Here is a 21,414-nt window from a genome sequence, read left to right as displayed (position 1 = left end):
GACCACTGTGACTGACCCAAACTTAAAGAAAGCTTTGACTATGTACAGACTCAGTGAGCATAGCCTTGCTATTGAGAAAGGCCGCCGAAGGCAGACCTGGCTCTCAAGAGAAGACAGGCTATGTGCAAGCTGCCCACAAAATGAGATGCACGTCCTAACCTCCTGCCCAATGTATGACCATATTAGAGACACATATTTCCCTCAGATTACACAGACCCACAAAGATTTTGAAAACAAATCCAATTTTGATAACCTCCCATATCTATTGGGTGAAATACCACAGTGTGCAATCACAGCAGCAAGATGTGTGACCTGTTGCCACAAGAAAAGTGCAACCAGTGAAGAACAAACACCATTGTAAATACAACCTATGTTTAAGTTGATTTATTTTCCCTTTTGTACTTTAACTATTTGAGTGACAGTCTTAGACAGAGAAGATAGTGACAGTGATAGACAGAAAAGAGAGAGAGTGACAGAGTCTTAGACAGAGAAGATAGTGACAGAGTGATAGACAGAGAAGATAGTGACAGAGTGATAGACAGAGAAGAGAGTGACAGAGTGATAGACAAAGAAAAGAGAGAGAGTGACAGAGTCTTAGACAGAGAAAATAGAGAGAGTGACAGAGTGATAGACAAAGAAAAGAGAGAGAGTGATATGCTTGTGGTCTAGATAACATCCAAAATGAAATGCTGAAAAACAGCACACCTGAGTTGCAAAATGCTGTACTTAAATTGTTCAACATGGTTTTAACTTCTGGCTGCTTCCCTGATGTCTGGAACCAAGGGCTCATCTCCCCTATCCACAAAAGTGGAGACAAATCAGACCCCAATAATTACAGGGGAATTTGCGTAAACAGCAACTTGGGAAAGGTTTTCTGTAGCATTTTGAATTCAAGAATTCAAACATTTCTTCAAGACAAAAATGGCTTTCTCCCCAACCATCGCACTACTGACCATATATACACCTTACACACACTAATTACTAAACACGTCCATTTATGTACACAGAAAACAAGTGTGCAATAAAAAATAAAAAAACAAAGAACATAATTATTTCCACAACGTCGAGGTGTGAGACAAGGCTGCAGTTAGAGTGCAAATCTTTTCAACATTTATATCAATGAATTAGCAGACATGTTGGACCATTCTCCAGCCCCAGGACTCACACTATTTGACACAGAGGTGAAATACCTGCTATATGCTGATGACTTGGTACTTCTATCACCAACCAAAGAAGGTCTTCAACAGAACATGAATATTCTAGAGCAATATTGCCATAATTGGGCCCTGGCAGTAAATTTCCCCCCCCAAAAAACAGGTCAGAAGCACAAATATAGGCCTCCCGGGTGGCGCAGTGGTTAAGGGCGCTGTACTGCAGCGCCAGCTGTGCCATCAGAGTCCTGGGTTCGCGCCCAGGCTCTGTCGTAACCGGCCGCGACCGGGAGGTCCGTGGGGCGACGCACAATTGGCCTAGCGTCGCCCGGGTTAGGGAGGGCTTGGTCGGTAGGGGTGTCCTTGTCTCATCGCGCACCAGCGACTCCTGTGGCGGGCTGGGCGCAGTGTACGCTAGCCAAGGTGGCCAGGTGCACGGTGTTTCCTCCGGCGCATTGGTGCGGCTGGCTTCCGGGTTGGATGTGCGCTGTGTTAAAGAAGCAGCGGCTTGGTTGGTTGTGTATCGGAGGACGCATGACTTTCAACCTTCGTCTCTCCCGAGCCCGTACGGGAGTTGTAGCGATGAGACAAGATAGTAGCTACTACAACAATTGGATACTACGAAATTGGGGAGAAAAAGGGGTAAAATTCAAAAAAAAAAAAAAAAATAAATAAATAAAAGAAGCACAAATATAAATTCACCCTGAACAACAACATAATTGAACACACTAAAAATTACACCTACCTTGGTCTGACCGATCTACATCGGGAAACTTTACTATGGCAGTGAATGCACTCAAAGAAAAAGCCCGCAGAGCATTGTATGCAATAAAAATGAAATGATTCAAAATCAACATCCCAGTTAGAATTTGGACCAAAAAGTGAGGTTTGGGGGCCACTCAATAAACTGGACTTTAAAATGTGGGACAAACATCCAATTGAAGCCCTACATGGAGAATTCTGTCGGAAAATCTACAAGTCCAGAGAAATACACCAACTAATGCATGTAAGGCAGAATTGGGCCGCTTTCCAGTAGTAATGAAAATACAGAAATGATCATTAACATTTTGGCTACATCTAAATTCAAGTCCAAATTCAGCTGAGCCCAGAAACGAGCCCTCTCAGTCAGCTGGTGTTGGACCTCACCAACCAAGCTGAGCCCAGAAACGAGCCCTCTCAGTCAGCTGGTGTTGGACCTCACCAACCAAGCTGAGCCCAGAAACGAGCCCTCTCAGTCAGCTGGTGTTGGACCTCACCAACCAAGCTGAGCCCAGAAACGAGCCCTCTCAGTCAGTTGGTGTTGGACCTCACCAACCAAGCTGAGCCCAGAAACGAGCCCTCTGTCAGCTGGTGTTGGACCTCACCAACCAAGCTGAGCCCAGAAATGATCCCTCTCAGTCAGCTGGTGTTGGACCTCACCAACCAAGCTGAGCCCAGAAACGAGCCCTCTCAGTCAGCTGGTGTTGGACCTCCCCAACCAAGCTGAGCCCAGAAACGAGCCCTCTCAGTCAGCTGGTGTTGGACCTCACCGACCAAGCTGAGCCCAGAAACGAGCCCTCTCAGTCAGCTGGTGTTGGACCTCACCAACCAAGCTGAGCCCAGAAACGAGCCCTCTCAGTCAGCTGGTGTTGGACCTCCCCAACCAAGCTGATCCCAGAAACGAGCCCTCTCAGTCAGCTGGTGTTGGACCTCACCAACCAAGCTGAGCCCAGAAACGAGCCCTCTCAGTCAGCTGGTGTTGGACCTCACCAACCAAGCTGAGCCCAGAAACGAGCCCTCTTAGTCAGCTGACGTTGGACCTCACCAACCAAGCTGAGCCCAGAAACGAGCCCTCTCAGTCAGCTGGTGTTGGACCTCACCAACCAAGCTGAGCCCAGAAACGAGCCCTCTGTCAGCTGGTGTTGGACCTCACCAACCAAGCTGAGCCCAGAAACGATCCCTTTCAGTCAGCTGGTGTTGGACCTCACCAACCAAGCTGAGCCCAGAAACGAGCCCTCTCAGTCAGCTGGTGTTGGACCTCCCCAACCAAGCTGAGCCCAGAAACGAGCCCTCTCAGTCAGCTGGTGTTGGACCTCACCAACCAAGCTGAGCCCAGAAACGAGCCCTCTCAGTCAGCTGGTGTTGGACCTCACCAACCAAGCTGAGCCCAGAAACGAGCCCTCTCAGTCAGCTGGTGTTGGACCTCACCAACCAAGCTGAACCCAGAAACGAGCCCTCTCAGTCAGCTGGTGTTGGACCTCCCCAACAGCACTGCTTCAAAAGAAAGAGGTCCAATAAACAAAATCATGAACCAATCAAAGGACTCATATTTACAACATTGGAAAAAACGAAACAAAATCCCAAAGCCGACTAAATTGCTATCTGACCCTAAACAGAGAATATGAACTGGCTGATTATCTCTACTTTGTCAGAGATACGAAGCAGAGACAGATCCTTCCCAAGTACAGGCTGAGTGACCACCAATTGGCAATAGAAACCGGCAGACATAAAAAGACATGGCTACCCAAAGAGGAGCGTGTATGTGGTCACTGCATGACAGGGGAGGTAGAGACAGAGATGCACTTTCTCCTTTACTGTGATAAATATTCCTCACAAAGAGATTCATTATTCACAGAAATGACTACATTTATTCCACATTTTAACTTATTAAACCCATTGAAAAAGCAAAAAATACTCATGGGCGAAGGAGCATTGGCTCCTCTTGCAGCCAAATATGTATTTGCCATAGCCTGAGGGACACTAAATAATAACATCTGTATAGTAAGCAGTAACTTACTTATTATTACTATTATTATTATTACTATTATAATTGTTGTTTAAATAGTAGTGGTATGGGTGGTAATGGTAATGATAGCAGTTTAGTGGTGGTAGTGGTAATGATGATAGTAGTTGTAGTACTGATGAAATGGTGAAGAGAACCGTTATTTAGTTACAAGTTAGTTCTAGTTTCATTTTCCATATTTAGATTCTTATATTTATTACATTACATTCTACTATTGACTGTTACCATTTTATTCTTATTATTTTTGTATTTAATTTTGTATTATTATTTACCACCATTTGATATTATTATTTGTTATTGTTTATAATTTTATTACAATGTATATTGTATACATTGTTGCTTTGGCAATATTGCCAATAAAGCAGCTTGAATTTGATAGACAGAGAAGAGTGCAGAAACTGAGAGAGAAAGAGAGAAAACAAGACTATAACAATCCACATTATAACTACAGCCTTTACCTCCTTTTATTTAACTAGGCAAGTCAGTTAAAAACAAATTCTTATTTTCAATGCGAGGAGCTGGAATACAGCGCACCGGGCTAGAACACTGGAGACACTGTGCGCATCTCTGCATAGCACGGTGCCTGACCAGTTACACGCTCCCCACGGTAAGCACGAGGAGTTGGCTCAGGTCTCCTACCTAACTCCGCCAATTTCCTCGTGTGACACCCCCCCCCCCCCCCCCCCCCCCCCCCAAAAAAAATCTTGGGTCTGCCTCTCGGGCTTCCGTGCTAGCCGTGTACCTTCATATCGTCGCTGTTCCTCTGTTCTCCTGTATTTCTCCTCATAGTATCACCGTTCAGCTTTTGCTGCCTCTAACTCCTCCTTAGGACGGCGATACTCCCCCGGCTGTGTCCAGGGTCCTGCTCCATCTAATACCTCCTCCCAGGTCCATTACCCCATGAATCGCTGGGAGGGGGAGAGGGAGGGAGGGAGGGAGGGGGAGAGGGAGGGAGGGGGAGAGGTAGGGAGGGGGAGAGAGAGGTAGAGGGAGAGAGAGAGGTAGAGGGAGAGATGCAGGGAGGAGGAGGTGAGAGGGGCAGAGAGGCTGATTGCTGTGAAATATGGTGGATGTATTAAATTATTGCTGAAAAAGTTACAACTCTAATAAATTGTATTTATGTTAATGGTCAGTTCTGATTTAATGGCTCTATTAAAGGGAAATATGTGGGCTGACACTCTCTCTCTTTCTGCCCCTCTCTCACTCTATTGCGCTAAACTTCTCTTTCTCTCCTTCTCTCCGACTCTCCTCTCTTTCCCACCCTTTTTTCATTTTACCTCTCTCCCTAAATGTTCTAAATTCTAAATGTTCTCTTCTCTCTTTGCCTTTTTTATCCTCTGCCTTTCTCTACTCTACCCTTCTTTCTTGCTCTACCCCCCCTTTCTCTCTCCAGTCCCCCAGAGTGTTGCCCCTCCCTCTAGTCTCCAGAGTGGGAGTGGCTTCAGTGTCCAGGTGAGCTGGGCCCCGCCCCTCCAGGCGAGAGGAGTGATTGACAGGTACAAACTGACGGCCTACAACCTGGATCAGCCTGACTCAACACCTGTTACTGCCTCCTACCTGTCCACTGGTAACCACACAAGTAAGACATACACACACTTGCATACATGCACAGAGGCAGGCACACACGGATGCAAGGAGGTGCCCACACACACACACACACACACACACTCAGGGGAAGACGGGGAAAAAGGGGGACTAATGCTGGCAACCACATGAGCTGGTCTAGCCCAGATACCAGTGATGTCATATTAGAGAACTCTCCATCTCCACCTCTCTCCTCCCCTCTCACTTTATCTCTTTTACGATGATGCCATGTGATGCCTCTCTGCCATGTCTCCGGGCAAATAGGAAGATTGGCCCTCCTCTCCTCCTCTTCTTTTCCTCCCCCCCTCTCTGTTTCCCTGGCACACGCGGAGGTGAGCGGCGACAAGGCCGTGTTAATTTATGATGGCCCTTACACCCGACACAGAATTACTCCGACAGATAAAAACACAGGAAGCAGATGAGTGTGTAATGGGAGTAGAGTGGGGCCTAATTGAATTAAAATATGGGTGAGTGAGAAGAGAGGAAGAGAGCGAGAGAGAGACACCTAGCCAATTACAGCGCGACAGAAAGGCTGTTTTGCGCCGGTTGTCCCACGGCCCAGGCAACACGACAGCCATCTATCTGGCGCGAGCCAGATAGCCACTCAAAGATCTCTCAGAGATCTCCCTCTCACCACCTCTTCCCTCTCTTCCTCCCCTCGGTCGCCCCCTTCCAACAGGAGCCTCTATGTTTCAGATGATGATGAATTTAATAAATAAATCCTGGTGATTTTTAACTGTAAAAATTAATTAAACGCGAGCGAGCGCTTTCTCTGGTCTTACTGTGTGTAATTTACAGCCTGCGGGGTCCTGGAGAAAGTAGCCTATTTATACAGGGGAGAGAGAGGTGAAACTGAAACTCTAGCAGAGAGAGAGGAGGGCCGCTAATGACCCTACATATTGAATGCACCGGAATTATATTTATATAGCAGGAATTTCACACAGACCTGAGAGAGAGAGAGGAAACATGTCAGGGAAAAAGAAAAAGAAAGACAACATGAGAGAAAAAGAAAGGGGGGGATTTTATATTTATTGTGCTTCAAAGGAAGCCGGCAGTATTTATCTGTCTGAGGCCTCTCAGGTTGCAGAAAGAGGATCGGCCCCTGTGTGTCTGCCTGCTCCTATTTATACCTGGACAACACTGACGCTCTGGGCCCACACAGCCTGCCTGCCTGGGTCTCCTCTCCTCTGGTATCTATACATCTAGAGAGAGGAGAGGGCACTCCCCTGGGGGAATACCCTTGAAAACCAGAGGAAGAGAAAGAGGGGGAGCGGAGGACAGGAAGAAGGGAGTAAGGGTGTAGCAGGAGTCACTCTGGCTATTAGCTGATCCCCCTCACTCTCTACTGCTCTCTTTCTGCTATATATCTCTACCTTCTTCTTTCATCTCTTTCCCCCTCCCCTTTCCCTGTTCCCCCTCCTCTCTCTCTCTCTCTCTCTGTCTCTCTCTTCGCTGTGTGAGTTATGTGCTAGATATCAGTATTTGATAATAAAGCTGGTGCCTATTAAGAGTGTTTGGAAAGCCTACACATTGGGCCTACAGAACACCACTCTAGTCTGCACAGAAGAGGAGGAAGGCTTGAAATTTGGAAAAGAAAAGGGTGACAATTGCCTCCCTGCCCGCTTGTCCCCATTCTCTCACACTCTCTCACACTCTCTTACACTCTCTCCCTCTCTCTCTCCCTGTCGCTCTCTCTCTTCCCCTCTCCCTCTCTCTCTCCCTGTCTCTCTCTCTCTCTCCCCTTCTCCATCTCTCTCTCCCTGTCTCTCTCTCTCCCCCTCTCCCTCTCTCTCTCTCTCTCTCTCTCTCTCTCACTCTCTCCCTGTCTCTCTCTCTCCCCCTCTCCCTCTCTCACTCCCTGTCTCTCTCTTCCCCTCTCCCTGTCTCTCTCTCTCCCCCTCTCCCTCTCTCTCTCTCCCTCTCTTTGTTTTGGCTGTGCCTATTTCCCTCTTTCTTTCTCTCTCTTTCTCTGTCTCTCTGTTTAGGCCTGTTGGAGGGTCTGACTCCGTTTACACGCTACGTTGTCACGGTTACAGCGTGCACCTGGGCTGGCTGTACCGAGAGTCCCCGTGACGACAGTAGAGATGGAGACGTGAGTTGGAGCATCACCACTCCAGAAGAGGGTACAATCACACACACACACACACACACACACACACACACACACACACACACACACACACACACACACACACTCTCTCTCTTCTGTTGAATGTTAAAACCAGGATGAAGCGTGTTCAGCGAGCGTCATTTAACTAGAACCACTAGACTCTTTCTTAATGATACATTGACACTAAGACTGTAATCACTCCATCGCTTAGGAGGAGGCTGTTTGAATGGATGTGTGTGTTTGTGTGGAAGGAGGGGTGTGTATAAAAATTTAGCGGTGAGGTGTGTATAGAGTGTATAAGACTTGGAGTTGTGGATGGTTAGATTAGCCTCCAGGGGTCAGTTCGGGTTAAGGAGTGAGTGTGTTCTCGTTAATGTACTGGTCGGTATGTGGGTGTGGTTTTTCAGTGTAAAGGAATATGAAAGTCTAAGTAGTATTGTCCAAAGAAGGTGGTTTGGTAGGAGTTTATATTATTCAGGTTAAGTGAATGTGGGTCTGTGAAGGTGGTTGAATTGGAGTATGAGCTACTTAGTGAATATGTGTGTTATAGTTCAGGAGTGAGTGTCAGTTAATTAATAAGTGTGTATATGTTGAATAGAGGTGTTCAATAATAACTGCATACACGTAGATAAGGTTTTTAAGCATTATGGAATGGCAGAGGTATATAGAGGTATATAGAGGTTAGTAGAGATGAATCCAGCTCTATCTTTAATGTGCTGCATCCCTAACTCCTCTAATACTGCTCAATGTCCTCTTTAATTCCTCGGCCATTGTTCCGGCAGCAGGCCTGTCATTACAGCAGGCAGCTAGAGAAGATTAATGGAACACACACGCACGCACGCACGCACTGGAATCCTGCCTTCTATTATCCAGGGATCTAGTCTCGTGCAGCTCAGTTAGTAGAGCCAGGGTTGAAGGTTTGAAAATGTATGTTCTCACTAACTGTAAGTTGCTCTGTATAAGAGTGTCTGCTAAATGACTAAAATATAAATGGTTCATTACTCTGGTGGTGGGGGGAGGAGACTAGTTGATTGAACAGTGGAGAAGACATTAAGAAATACTAAACACTTTTCTTTTCAGAGGGGGGAGAAAGACAGAACAAGAGGGAAAGAACACACCAGAGAGAGAATAGGGGGGGCTAAAACAAACAGCGGGAATAAAGACAGATTAATTGTCATGGCTGAGTATACCCCTCCGTCTGATGGTCTGATAAAGCTGGCTGCTCTCTATCTCTCTCTCTCTCTAGTACAGTACCTATCTCATAGTTGTAGAGCTAATGCACCAGCACAGCGTCACGCGGCTGAGTAGCCCTCTAGTCTAGCTAACAAGAGCACAGCGTCACGTGGCTGAGTAGCCCTCTAGTCTAGCTAACAAGAGCACAGCGTCACGCGGCTGAGTAGCCCTCTAGTCTAGCTAACAAGAGCACAACGCCACGCGGCTGAGTAGCCCTCTAGTCTAGCTAACAAGAGCATAGCGTCACGCGGCTGAGTAGCCCTCTAGTCTAGCTAACAAGAGCACAGCGCCACGCGGCTGAGTAGCCCTCTAGAGTCTAGCTAACACCAGCACAGCGTCACATCGCTGAGTAGCCCTCTAGTCTAGCTAACAAGAACACAGCGTCACGCGGCTGAGTAGCCCTCTAGAGTCTAGCTAACAAGAGCACAGCGTCACGCGGCTGAGTAGCCCTCTAGTCTAGCTAACAAGAGCACAGCGTCACACGGCTGAGTAGCCCTCTAGTCTAGCTAACAAGAGCACAGCGTCACGCGGCTGAGTAGCCCTCTAGAGTCTAGCTAACACCAGCACAGCGTCACATCGCTGAGTAGCCCACTAGTCTAGCTAACAAGAACACAGCATCACGCAGCTGAGTAGCCCTATAGAGTCTAGCTAACACCAGCACAGCGTCACGCGGATGAGTAGCCCTCTAGAGTCTAGCTAACAAGAGCACAGCGTCACGCGGCTGAGTAGCCCTCTAGTCTAGCTAACAAGAGCACAGCGTCACGCGGCTGAGTAGCCCTCTAGAGTCTAGCTAACACCAGCACAGCGTCACATCGCTGAGTAGCCCTCTAGTCTAGCTAACAAGAACACAGCATCACGCAGCTGAGTAGCCCTATGGAGTCTAGCTAACACCAGCACAGCGTCACGCGGATGAGTAGCCCTCTAGAGTCTAGCTAACACGAGCACAGCGTCACGCGGCTGAGTAGCCCTCTATTCTAGATAACACCAGCACAGCGTCACATCGCTGAGTAGCCCTCTAGAGTCTAGCTAACACCAGCACAGCGTCATGTGACTGAGTAGCCCTCTAGTCTAGCTAACACGAGCACAGCGTCACACGGCCGAGTAGCCTTCTAGAGTCTAGCTAACACCAGCACAGCATCACGCGGCTGAGTAGCCCTCTAGAGTCTAGCTAACACGAGCACAGCGTCACGCGGCTTAGTAGCCTTCTAGAGTCTAGCTAACATCAGCACAGCGCCACGCGGCTGAGTAGCCCTCCTTTCTAGATAACACCAGCACAGCGTCACATGGCTGAGTAGCCCTCTAGTCTAGCTAACACCAGCACAGCGTCACACGGCTGAGTAGCCCTCTAGTCTAGCTAACACTGAGTTTGGAGCAGGCAGGTAGAGGCGCAGCCTTGGTGGGGGGTCCTGAGCCCTCCACGGCTGTACAGTGAGCTATGCAGGCAGTTTTTCAGGCCGTCGTCCATTAATCTAGGTTGAGCTATATAGCCTTGTTTAAGAGCTAATATGACGGTAGGGGTCAGTGTGCAGTAGGAAAATCAATTTGATGTGGACGTGATTACAAAAAGAGAGATTATAGTATTGATTCTCGCCGAGTGAAATTTAAACATTGTTCTCTGTCAGGAGAGACCGGAGTAACAGCTAGACTCTGTTTCTGTCTCTCACCCACACACACACATTCACACACACACATTCACTCACACACACATTCACACACACACAAACACATTCACACACACACACACACTCAAACACACACACACACACACACAGACAAAACACACACACACACAGACAAAACACACACAGACACACACACACACACACAGACACACACAGACACAGACAAGAACACACACACAGACACACACACACCCCTGACATGGTATTTGGGATCAAACACCCTGGATCATATAGTGAAAATAACAGTGTTGTGGGCCGTTACTCCAAAATGTTTTATATATCACTTAGCTATTACTCGTTATTTATTTTATCAGTAATTAATTACTTTCCATCTTACTCCCTGGGTAACGTAATTCATTAGGCTACTCGTTATATAACTTTTTCGTTACAGCCAAAACAGTGCACGTCCTCACTCAATGTAAACAATGTCAACATTACGTTCCGTAGGCCTGTACACCAACACAATTAGGGTGATAGGGACAAATTCTACTGTGGAAAAGGGCAACATTTCATATACCCATATATTACAGCTTGGAGCTGGGTATACATATACCCAGCTCCAAGCTGGTTCAGCTCTCCCTGGGTTACAGGCTGTCCTCCTGAACCATTAGAATCAAACTTTGGATGTTTGGATGAGATAGGTCTACAGTCATCCTCAGCAGCAGTGGTCAAGTTTCGGGGATGTTGGACGATTGGACATCGAGGCCTTCACGGTTCCAAAACATTTGACCTGTTTCGAAAGGAATGGGCCTGGGGCTTTCCCATCCGGACCAAATATGCCTAAATACATTTTTTAAATATAGAGACCTATTCTGAACGGACCTGAGGAAAACTAGACCTGTTCCGTATGAACCTAGTCGGATCCGTTCCGAGTGAGGGAAGCAGCAGAAACGTAGATTTTTAAGCCACTGTATTAACCGTAGCTGATAAAGCACGTTGGAGAGGATGTAGAGACAGGTGAGGCTCTAGCGGGCGCCATGCTTGTGTGTAGGCTACTGTATTAACCGTAGGAGAGGATGTAGAGACAGGTGAGGCTCTAGCAGGCGCCATGCTTGTGTGTAGGCTACTGTGAGTGTGAGCAAGTGACATGGAGAACAGAGACGAGGCAGAGACGAGAGACAGCAACCAAACAAGCCGACTCGCGCTATAGTTGACTAGCTGTCATAGCCAGGTTATTTATCATCCCCTATGATGACGTAGTAACTGTCTTGACTGCATCAAACTGGGAGAAGCTAGTTAAGCTAGCTAGCTAGGCTAATTTAGGCTGCATGCTGTTTCTTGTCCTACACAGTTACAAACAACAACAACTCAGAATATAAAGTAGCAGCCTACCTGTTCTTAGTGGTTTTAGCCTGTTCTTCGCCTTGAACTTTTAATTCCATCCTTCATTGATTAGATATCGCCTCACTTTTGCGCCACACGGATAGGTTGACTGTAGCCTATTGCCTCTTTGATGACTTATGATTGGCCAACAACAACAATCTACATGCGCCACTCTCGTGAAAGCAACGAGCAGCAGCAAAAATTATCCAAATTCTCTCTCTCTCTACTGCAGCAGTCGCGTTCGGATCTGTATGGGTCCTTCCGGACAAGTTAGTTAAAATTACACATACCCGAGACAAGTGACAATCAGATCTGACCCAGACCCGTGACATCTGGATTGGGTCTGGGATATTCGGGTACAGGTGGATCCGTGAAGACCTCTTGTTTCTAGCAGTGGAAAGGTTTAATATTACTTGTTACCACAAAATGTAATATTATTACTGTAGCGTGTTACCTCCAACACTGAAAATAAAACATTCCATTCTATTACATTATGTTCCACTCTATTTTATTCTGTTCTATTCTGTTACATTCTATTCTGTTCCATTCTATTGTATTCTGTTCTATTCTGTTCCATTCTATTCTGTTCCATTCTATTATATTCTGTTCTATTCTATTACATTATGTTCCACTCTATTTTATTCTGTTCTATTCTGTTCCATTCTATTATATTCTGCTCTATTCTATTACATTATGTTCCACTCTATTTTATGCTGTTCTATTCTGTTCCATTCTATTCTGTTCCATTCTATTGTATTCTGTTCCATTCTATTACATTATGTTCCACTCTATTTTATTCTGTTCCATTCTATTACATTATGTTCCACTCTATTTTATTCTGTTCCATTCTATTACATTATGTTCCACTCTATTTTATTATGTTCTATTCTGTTCCATTCTATTTTATTCTGTTCTATTCTGTTCCATTCTATTCTGTTCCATTCTATTATATTCTGTTCTATTCTATTACATTATGTTCCACTCTATTTTATTCTGTTCTATTCTGTTCCATTCTATTTTATTCTGTTCTATTCTGTTCCATTCTATTATATTATGTTCTATTCTATTACATTATGTTCCATTCTATTTTATTCTGTTCTATTCTGTTCCATTCTATTCTGTTCCATTCTATTTTATTCTGTTCCATTCTATTACATTATGTTCCACTCTATTTTATTCTGTTCTATTCTGTTCCATTCTATTTTATTCTGTTCTATTCTGTTCCATTCTATTCTGTTCCATTCTATTATATTCTGTTCTATTCTGTTCCATTCTATTCTATTCTATTATATTCTGTTCTATTATATTACATTATGCTCCACTCTATTTTATTATGTTCTATTCTGTTCCATTCTATTACATTATGTTCCACTCTATTTTATTCTGTTCTATTCTGTTCCATTCTATTCTGTTCCATTCTATTGTATTCTGTTCTATTCTATTCTGTTCTATTCTATTCCATTCTATTATATTCTGTTCTATTCTGTTCCATTCTATTCTGTTCCATTCTATTCTGTTCCATTCTACTATATTCTGTTCCATTCTATTATATTCTGTTCTGTTCCATTCTTTTATTTTCCATTCTATTCTGTTCCATTCTACTATATTCTGTTCCATTCTATTATATTCTGTTCTGTTCCATTCTTTTCTTTTCCATTCTATTCTGTTCCATTCTACTATATTCTGTTCCATTCTATTGTATTCTGTTCTGTTCCATTCTATTCTGTTCCATTCTATTCTGTTCCATTCTACTATATTCTGTTCCATTCTATTATATTCTGTTCTGTTCCATTCTATTCTGTTCCATTCTATTATATTCAGTTTTTTTCTGTCCTATTCAATTATAAAATGTAACGTCCTCGTCTGTCCCTGCAGTTCCAGAGGATGTGTCCCCTCCCAGTGCTGTGTCGACCCCCTCCTCTCTGGCTGTGCTCTGGGGTCCCCCTGCCAGACCCAATGGCCTCATCACTGACTACCTGTTATACCACAATGGACAACTACTCTACCAAGGGAACAATACACACCTCAATATCACTGGTGAGAGGAGAGTTAGACCGGGTGAGAGGAGAGTTAGACCGGATGAGAGGAGAGAAAGACCGGGTGAGAGGAGAGAAAGACCGGGTGAGAGGAGAGAAAGACCGGGTGAGAGGAGAGAAAGACCGGGTGAGAGGAGAGAAAGACCGGGTGAGAGGAGAGAAAGACTGAGAGAGAGGCAAGAGAGTGAGGGAGAGAGTGAGAGACAGAGAAGAGACAGAGAGAGAGAGAGTGTGCGTGTGTGGATAGTCCTGCCACTGCTTCCCTGTCAGTGCAGAGGGATGAGTGCTACATGAAAGAGGGAAGAGTGAAGAGAAACAAAATTAAAAGGGGGATTAGCATTTGAAAGAGACAGAGCATCTCTAACTTGCCAGGGGAATAACACACACACACATAGACACATACACACACGCATAGACACTCACACACACTCTCTCTCACACACACACACACACACACACACACACACACACGCAGAGACACTCACACACACATAGACACTCACACACACTCTCTCTCACACATACACACACACACACACACACACGCAGAGACACTCACACACACACTCACACACACATAGACACTCACACACACTCTCTCTCACACATACACAAACACTCACTCTTTCTCTCTCTCTCTCTCTCTCTCACTCACTCACTCACTCACTCACTCACTCACTCACTCACTCACTCACACACACACACACACACACACACACACACACACACACACACACACACAGTAGGATGTGCTGTTAATAGTGAGTGGTAATAGCGGAGACTGGTATTATCAGTAATGTGGTAATACATTGTGTCTGATGTTCATAGTGATTATGAGTGTGGTAATTATATGGGATTAATGCCATTACAGACACAGAGCTGTATTACAGTCTTCTCCGACACAGTATCTCTAGTCTGGAGAGGTAGCATCATGTTTAACTGTATAGACAATACAAATGTATGCACTAAAATAAAATAAAAACACTTCACCTATACTTAATGTAAAGATAGTAAATTAACAAATTTTAGCTACAATTGGCTGTATGTCAGTAGTCCGTCCAGAGTTTAGGAGGGAAGGAGAGATGTTAGCATATTTCCCACCAGATTTAGGATCTGTTTTAAGGTAGATTTCTCTATGCGGTAAGTCTATTCCAGCCCCAATCTCTATAGTTATCTTCCTCTCATTCCTTCCATCTCTTATCCACCCTCAATCTCTATAGTTATCTTCCTCTCATTCCTTCCATCTCTTATCCACCCTCAATCTCTATAGTTATCTTCCTCTCATTCCTTCCATCTCTTATCCACCCTCAATCTCTAAAGTTATCTTCTACTCATTCCTTCCATCTCTTATCCACCCTCAATCTCTATAGTTATCTTCTACTCATTCCTTCCATCTCTTATCCACCCTCAATCTCTATAGTTATCTTCCTCTCATTCCTTCCATCTCTTATCCACCCTCAATCTCTATAGTTATCTTCTACTCATTCCTTCCATCTCTTATCCACCCTCAATCTCTATAGTTATCTTTCTCTCATTCCTTCCATCTCTTATCCACCCTCAATCTCTATAGTTATCTTCTACTCATTCCTTCCATCTCTTATCCACCCTCAATCTCTATAGTTATCTTCCTCTCATTCCTTCCATCTCTTATCCACCCTCAATCTCTATAGTTATCTTCCTCTCATTCCTTCCATCTCTTATCTACCCTATCTTCTCTCCTCTGTGTGTGTGTGTGTGTGTGTGTGTGTGTGTGTGTGTGTGTGTGTGTGTGTGTGTGTGTGTGTGTGTGTGTGTGTGTGTTGTCAGAGCATTGTAGTGGACCCCCTGCTGAGAGTTTGGATTCCCTGACATTCTTTTCTCCTTTCTCTCTCCCGTTCTAATTTTTTTCTGCTCTCCCTTCTCTGCTCTCTCCCCTTCCTCCTCTCGCTCTCCACCTCTCTTCCTTCTTTGTTCTCCTCTTTCCCTCCTGTGACCAATTCTCTACCCTTTCTTTCTCCCCCTTCCTCCTTTCTCTCATCTCCTCTCCCCCTCCTTCCTCTCTGACTGTAGAGTATTTCCTCATCGTCTCTTTGAAACACAAAGCTCTCAGTCAGGTGCCCTGCTTCCTGCCTAACACTACAAATAACCAACAATTCCACCCACTGTGGGCTCGCTGTGTGTGTGCGCGTGCGTGTGTGTGTGTGTGCGTGCGTGTGTGTGTGTGTGTGTGTGTGTGAGTGTGTGTGTGTGTGTGTGTGTGTGTGTGTGTGTGTGTGCGTATTCTATACAACCCCTTGTCCTATTGTGATTGATTGATTTCCCTATTGTGGAAATCATGATGGGTGGTATAGTGTCTGCAGACTGAAAACATGTATGTCTCTGCTGTTTCTGTCAGCCTGATCACTACAAATACAGTTTGATTTCAGACGTTTAAAAAGCTATTGAAAAAGCAGTGATAATAGTTGATACTTGATGGTATGAGGTCGGTTGATTTGCAGAGCCTTCCTCAAACTACGTTTAGTTTTTTTGCCCTAACACTACACAATAAACGGTCATCCATAATACGTTAATTTCAAAGGGAAGCTATGAGATCTTGTTGCTTTCTGTGTGAACCATTTTGAAGTGTCTGTTAAAAACTTGTGTGTTGCAGGTTTAGGTGTGTTTTCTCCCCATATGTTCGTGCTAAGTGTGTGTACGGCGGCGGGCTGCTCTAACAGCTCCCAGGTCACCCTGCTCACCTCCCAGCAGCCACCTGGAGGCATGGAGCCTCCCAGCCTCACCGTGCTAGACTCCCGCACCGTCTACATACAGTAAGTACACACCCAGTACCACCCTGCATACCGCTGCTGGCTTGCTTCTGAAGCTAAGCAGGGTTGGTCCTGGTCAGTCCCTGGATGGGAGACCAGATGCTTCTGGAAGTGGTGTTGGAGGGCCAGTAGGAGGCACTCTTTCCTCTGGTCTAAAAAAAATATCCCAATGCCCCAGGGCAGTGATTGGGGACATTGCCCTAGGTAGGGTACCGTCTTTCGGATGGGACGTTAAACGGGTGTCCTGACTCTCTGAGGTCATTAAAGATCCCATGGCACTTATCGTAAGAGTAGGGGTGTTAACCCCGGTGTCCTGGCTAAATTCCCAATCTGACCCTCAAACCATCACGGTCACCTAATCATCCCCCGTTTACAATTGGCTCATTCATCCCCCTCCCCTCCCTTGTAACTATTCCCCAGGTCGTTGCTGCAAATGAGAACGTGTTCTCAGTCAACTTACCTGGTAAAATAACGGATAAATAAATAAATTAACATCTCTACTGAGTAGTACACACACACATCTCTACTGAGTAGTACACACACACACATCTCTACCGAGTAGTACACACACACATCTCTACTGAGTAGTACACACACACATCTCTACTGAGTAGTACACACACACATCTCTACTGAGTAGTACACACACACATCTCTACTGAGTAGTACACACACACATCTCTACTGAGTAGTACACACACACATCTCTACTGAGTAGTACACACACACATCTCTACTGAGTAGTACACACACACATCTCTACTGAGTAGTACACACACATATCTCTACTGAGTAATACACACACACATCTTTACTAGCACTGCACAAATCAAATCAAAGTTTATTTTTTGCGTACACAGATGATTTTGCAGGTGCAGCAAAATGCTTGTGTTTCTAGCTCCAACAGTGCAGTAATACCTAGCAATACAAACAATACAATACACACATAATCCAGAAAAATAAACTAATCTAGAAATTAAGAAATATCAGAACGAGCAATATCCGGAATAAATATATATACAGTGCCTATGGAAAGTATTCAGACCCCTTGACTTTTTCCACATTTTGTGACATTACAACCTAATTCTAAAATTGATTAAATTGTTTTTTCCCTCAGCAATCTACACACAATACCCCATAATGACAAAGCGAAAACAGATTTTTAGAAATGTTTGCAAATGTATAAAAAGAAAATATAAAAAAATAACTTGTTTACTTAAGTATTAAGACAATTTACTATGAGACACAATTGAGCTCAAGTGCATTGTGTTTCCATTGATCATCCTTGAGATGTTTCTACAACTTGATTGGAGTCCACCTGTGGTAAATTCAATTGATTTGACATGATTTGGAACGGTATACAGCTGTCTATATAAGGTTCCACAGTTGATCGTGCATGTCAGAGCAAAAACCAAGCCATGAGATTGAAGGAATTGTCCGTAGAGCTTCGAGAGTATTATGCAGGATTGAAGGTCCCCAAGAACACAGTGGCCTCCATCATTCTTAAATGGAAGACGTTTGGAACCACGAAGACTCTTTCTAGAGCTGACCAAACTGAGCAATCGGGGGATAAGGGCCTTAGTCATGGAGGTGACCAAGAACCCGATGGTCACTCTGACAGAGCTCTAAAGAACCTTCCATAAGGATAACCATCAACACTCCATCAATCAGGCATTTATTTTAGAGTGGCCAGACAAAAGCCACTCTTCAGTAAAAGGAACATGACAGCCGGCTTGGAGATTGCCAAAGGCACCTAAAGACTCTCAGACCATGAGAAACAAGATTCTCTGGTCTGATGAAAGCAAGATTGAACTCTTTGGCCTGAATGCCAAGCGTCACGTCTGGAGGAAACCTGGCACCATCCCTATGGTGAAGCATGGTGGTGGCGGCATCATGCTGTTGGGATGTTTTTCAGTGGCAGAGACTGGGAGACTAGTCAGGATCGAGGCAAAGGTGAATGGAGCAAAGTACAGAGAGATCCTTGATGAAAACCTGCTCCAGACTGCTCAGGACCTCAGACTGGGGTGGAGGTTCACCTTCCAACAGGACAACAACCCTAAGCACACAGCCAAGACCACGTCGGAGTGGCTTCGGGACAAGTCTCTGAATGCCAGAGCCTGGACTTGAACCCGATTGAACATCTCTGGAAAGACTTGAAAATAGTTGTGCAGCAACGCTCCCCACCCAACCTGACAGAGCTTGAGAAGATCTGCAGAGAAGAATGGGAGAAACTCCCCAAATACAGGTGTGCCAAGCGTGTAGCGTCATACCCAACAAGACTTAAGGCTGTAATTGCTGCCAAAGGTGCTTCAACAAAGTACTGAGTAAAGGGTCTGAATACTTATGTAAATGTGATATCTCCATTTAATTTATATAAATTAGCAAACATTTCTAAAAACCTGTTTTTGCTTTGTCATTATCAGATATTGTGTGTAGATTGATGAGGGGAAAAAATATTGAATCAATTTTAGAATAAGGCTGTAACCTAACAAAGTGTGGAAAAAGTCAAGAGGTCTGAATACTTTCCGAAAGGCAAAGTATATTAATAGAAAAGGTGTGTACAGCAGTAGTTACAGTATATATTACACACATACACACACATATAACTGCACCACCTATCTTACTACATAATAATAAAATACAACTTGGATACATTCAGGAAGTATCTTGATTGTCTATGATCCTCAAAGTGGAGATGTTGTTTATAGATTCTGTATAGGATGCTGTGTGTCACTGCTCCATACACACCACTGAGGTTCTTCATAGGGATGTGTGTCTCTGAGCAGGGTATTATAGCCATAAACAACTCTCCAAGTCATTGAATATGACACCTTTAGAAAGACTGTGGGCTTATATGTAGATAGATGGCTTCACACTACATGGCATTGACTGTCCTCCAACGAGAGAGAGAGAGAGAGAGAGAGAGAGAGCGAGAGAGAGAGAGAGGGAGAGAGAGAGAGAAAGGGAGAGAGAGAAAGGGAGAGAGAGAGAGGGGGAGAGAGAGAGAGAGAGAGAGAGAGAGAGAGAGAGAGAGAGAGAGAGAGAGAGAGAGAGAGAGAGAGACCGTATGAGTCTCTGTATTATAGAGTGTGTGTGCCATTAGAGCCCCTGACCACCATCACTTAAGACCCACAGCAGGAGGGCAGCGCGCCACACACCGGAGAGAGGGTGGAGAAGAGAACAGCAGAGGGTGAATGAATAAATCAGAGTACAGAAAAGTGTATGCAGAGTGTGTCAGAGGGAGAGTGAGGCCGGCAGGTTAGGGTGAGAAACACTGATCTCTCTCTCAGGGAAATGTCAGCACTTTACTGATGACCACACAAGGTAAAAGGTTGGGGTGTGAACATTAAAACCGTTACACGAAATTGGGATCCTCAACATTAAGAAAAATGAATAACCAAAAAACAACATTACTATCAAAGTGCAGTTATCACAAAACAGTATTTTCTGAGAGGAAGAGGCAAGAGGCAAACTTTAAGCTACTGTGGTGAATTTGCGAGGCATGGAAGACAAGATACACAGTTTACCAAGATATACATTGCCTTCAAAAAGTATTCACACCTCTTGACTTCTGTTGTTACAGCCTGAATTTAAAATCGATACAATTTGGATTTTGTGTCACTGACCTACACACCTACACACAATACCCCATAATGTCAAAGTGGAATAATGTTTTTCAAAAGTTGTACAAATTAATCAAAAATGAAAAGCTGAAATGTCTTGAGTCAATCAGTATTCAACCCCTTTGTTATGGGAAGATTCAATAAGTTTAGGAGTAAAAAGTTGCTTAACAAGTCACATAATAAGTTGCATGGACTCAGTCAATAACAGTGTTTAACATGATTTTTGAATGACTACCTAATCTCTGTACCCCACACATACAATTATCTGTAAGGTCTCTCAGTCGAGCAGTGAATTACAACCACGGGTTAAACCACAAAGACCAGGGGGGTTTTCCAGTGCCTCGCAAATAATGGAACCTACTGGTAGATGGGTAAAAAAAGCAGACATTTAATATCCCTTTGAGCCTGGTGAAGTTATTTATTACACTTTGGATGGTCTATCAATACACTCAGTCACTACAAAGATACAGGTGTCCTTCCTAACTCACTCGCCTGGAGAGGAAGGAAACCGATGGTGACTGTAAAACTATTACAGAGTTTAATGGCTGTGATAACAGAGAACTAAGAATGGATCAACAACATTGTAGTTACTCCACAATACTAACCTTATTGACAGAGTGAAAAGATGGAAGCCTGTACAAAATATAAATATTCCAAAACATGCATCCTGTTTGCAACAAGGCACTAAAGTAATATTGCAAAACATGCATCCTGTTTGGAACAAGGCACTAAAGTAATATTCCAAAACATGCATCCTGTTTGGAACAAGGCACTAAAGTAATATTCCAAAACATGCATCCTGTTTGCAACAAGGCACTAAAGTAATATTGCAAAACATGGGGCAAAGCAATTAACTTGTTTGTCCTGAATACAAAGTGTTATGTTTGTGGCAAATCCAATACAACACATTACGGAGTACCACTCTCCATATTTTTAAGCATAGTGGTGGCTGCATCATGTTATGGGTATGCTTGTAATTGTTAAGGACTGGGGGGTTTTCAGGAAAAAAATAAACAGAATGGAGCCAAGCACAGGCAACATCCTAGAGGAAACCTGGTTCAGTCTGCTTTCCACCAGACACTGGAAGATGAATTCATCTTTCAG

The 21,414-nt window shown here is 44.4% G+C and overlaps 1 protein-coding gene across 1 annotated transcript in view; it reads left to right on the top strand.

The window, feature by feature from the left end:
• The window catches only part of LOC139374512 (Usher syndrome 2A (autosomal recessive, mild)), a 267,344-nt gene that overhangs the window by 48,694 nt on the left and 197,236 nt on the right, over positions 1 to 21,414 (top strand). The window contains exons 19-22 of the mRNA XM_071115513.1: positions 5,327 to 5,512; positions 7,503 to 7,640; positions 13,741 to 13,902; positions 16,531 to 16,690. Coding sequence (XP_070971614.1) covers positions 5,327 to 5,512; positions 7,503 to 7,640; positions 13,741 to 13,902; positions 16,531 to 16,690 — 646 coding nt within the window. The remainder of the gene's footprint in view (positions 1 to 5,326; positions 5,513 to 7,502; positions 7,641 to 13,740; positions 13,903 to 16,530; positions 16,691 to 21,414) is intronic.

This window comes from Oncorhynchus clarkii, chromosome 19 (assembly GCF_045791955.1).
Source record: "Oncorhynchus clarkii lewisi isolate Uvic-CL-2024 chromosome 19, UVic_Ocla_1.0, whole genome shotgun sequence".
NCBI lineage: Eukaryota > Metazoa > Chordata > Actinopteri > Salmoniformes > Salmonidae > Oncorhynchus > Oncorhynchus clarkii.
Note: the sequence above shows the minus strand (reverse complement) of the source record. Positions and strands in the feature narration are given on the sequence as shown.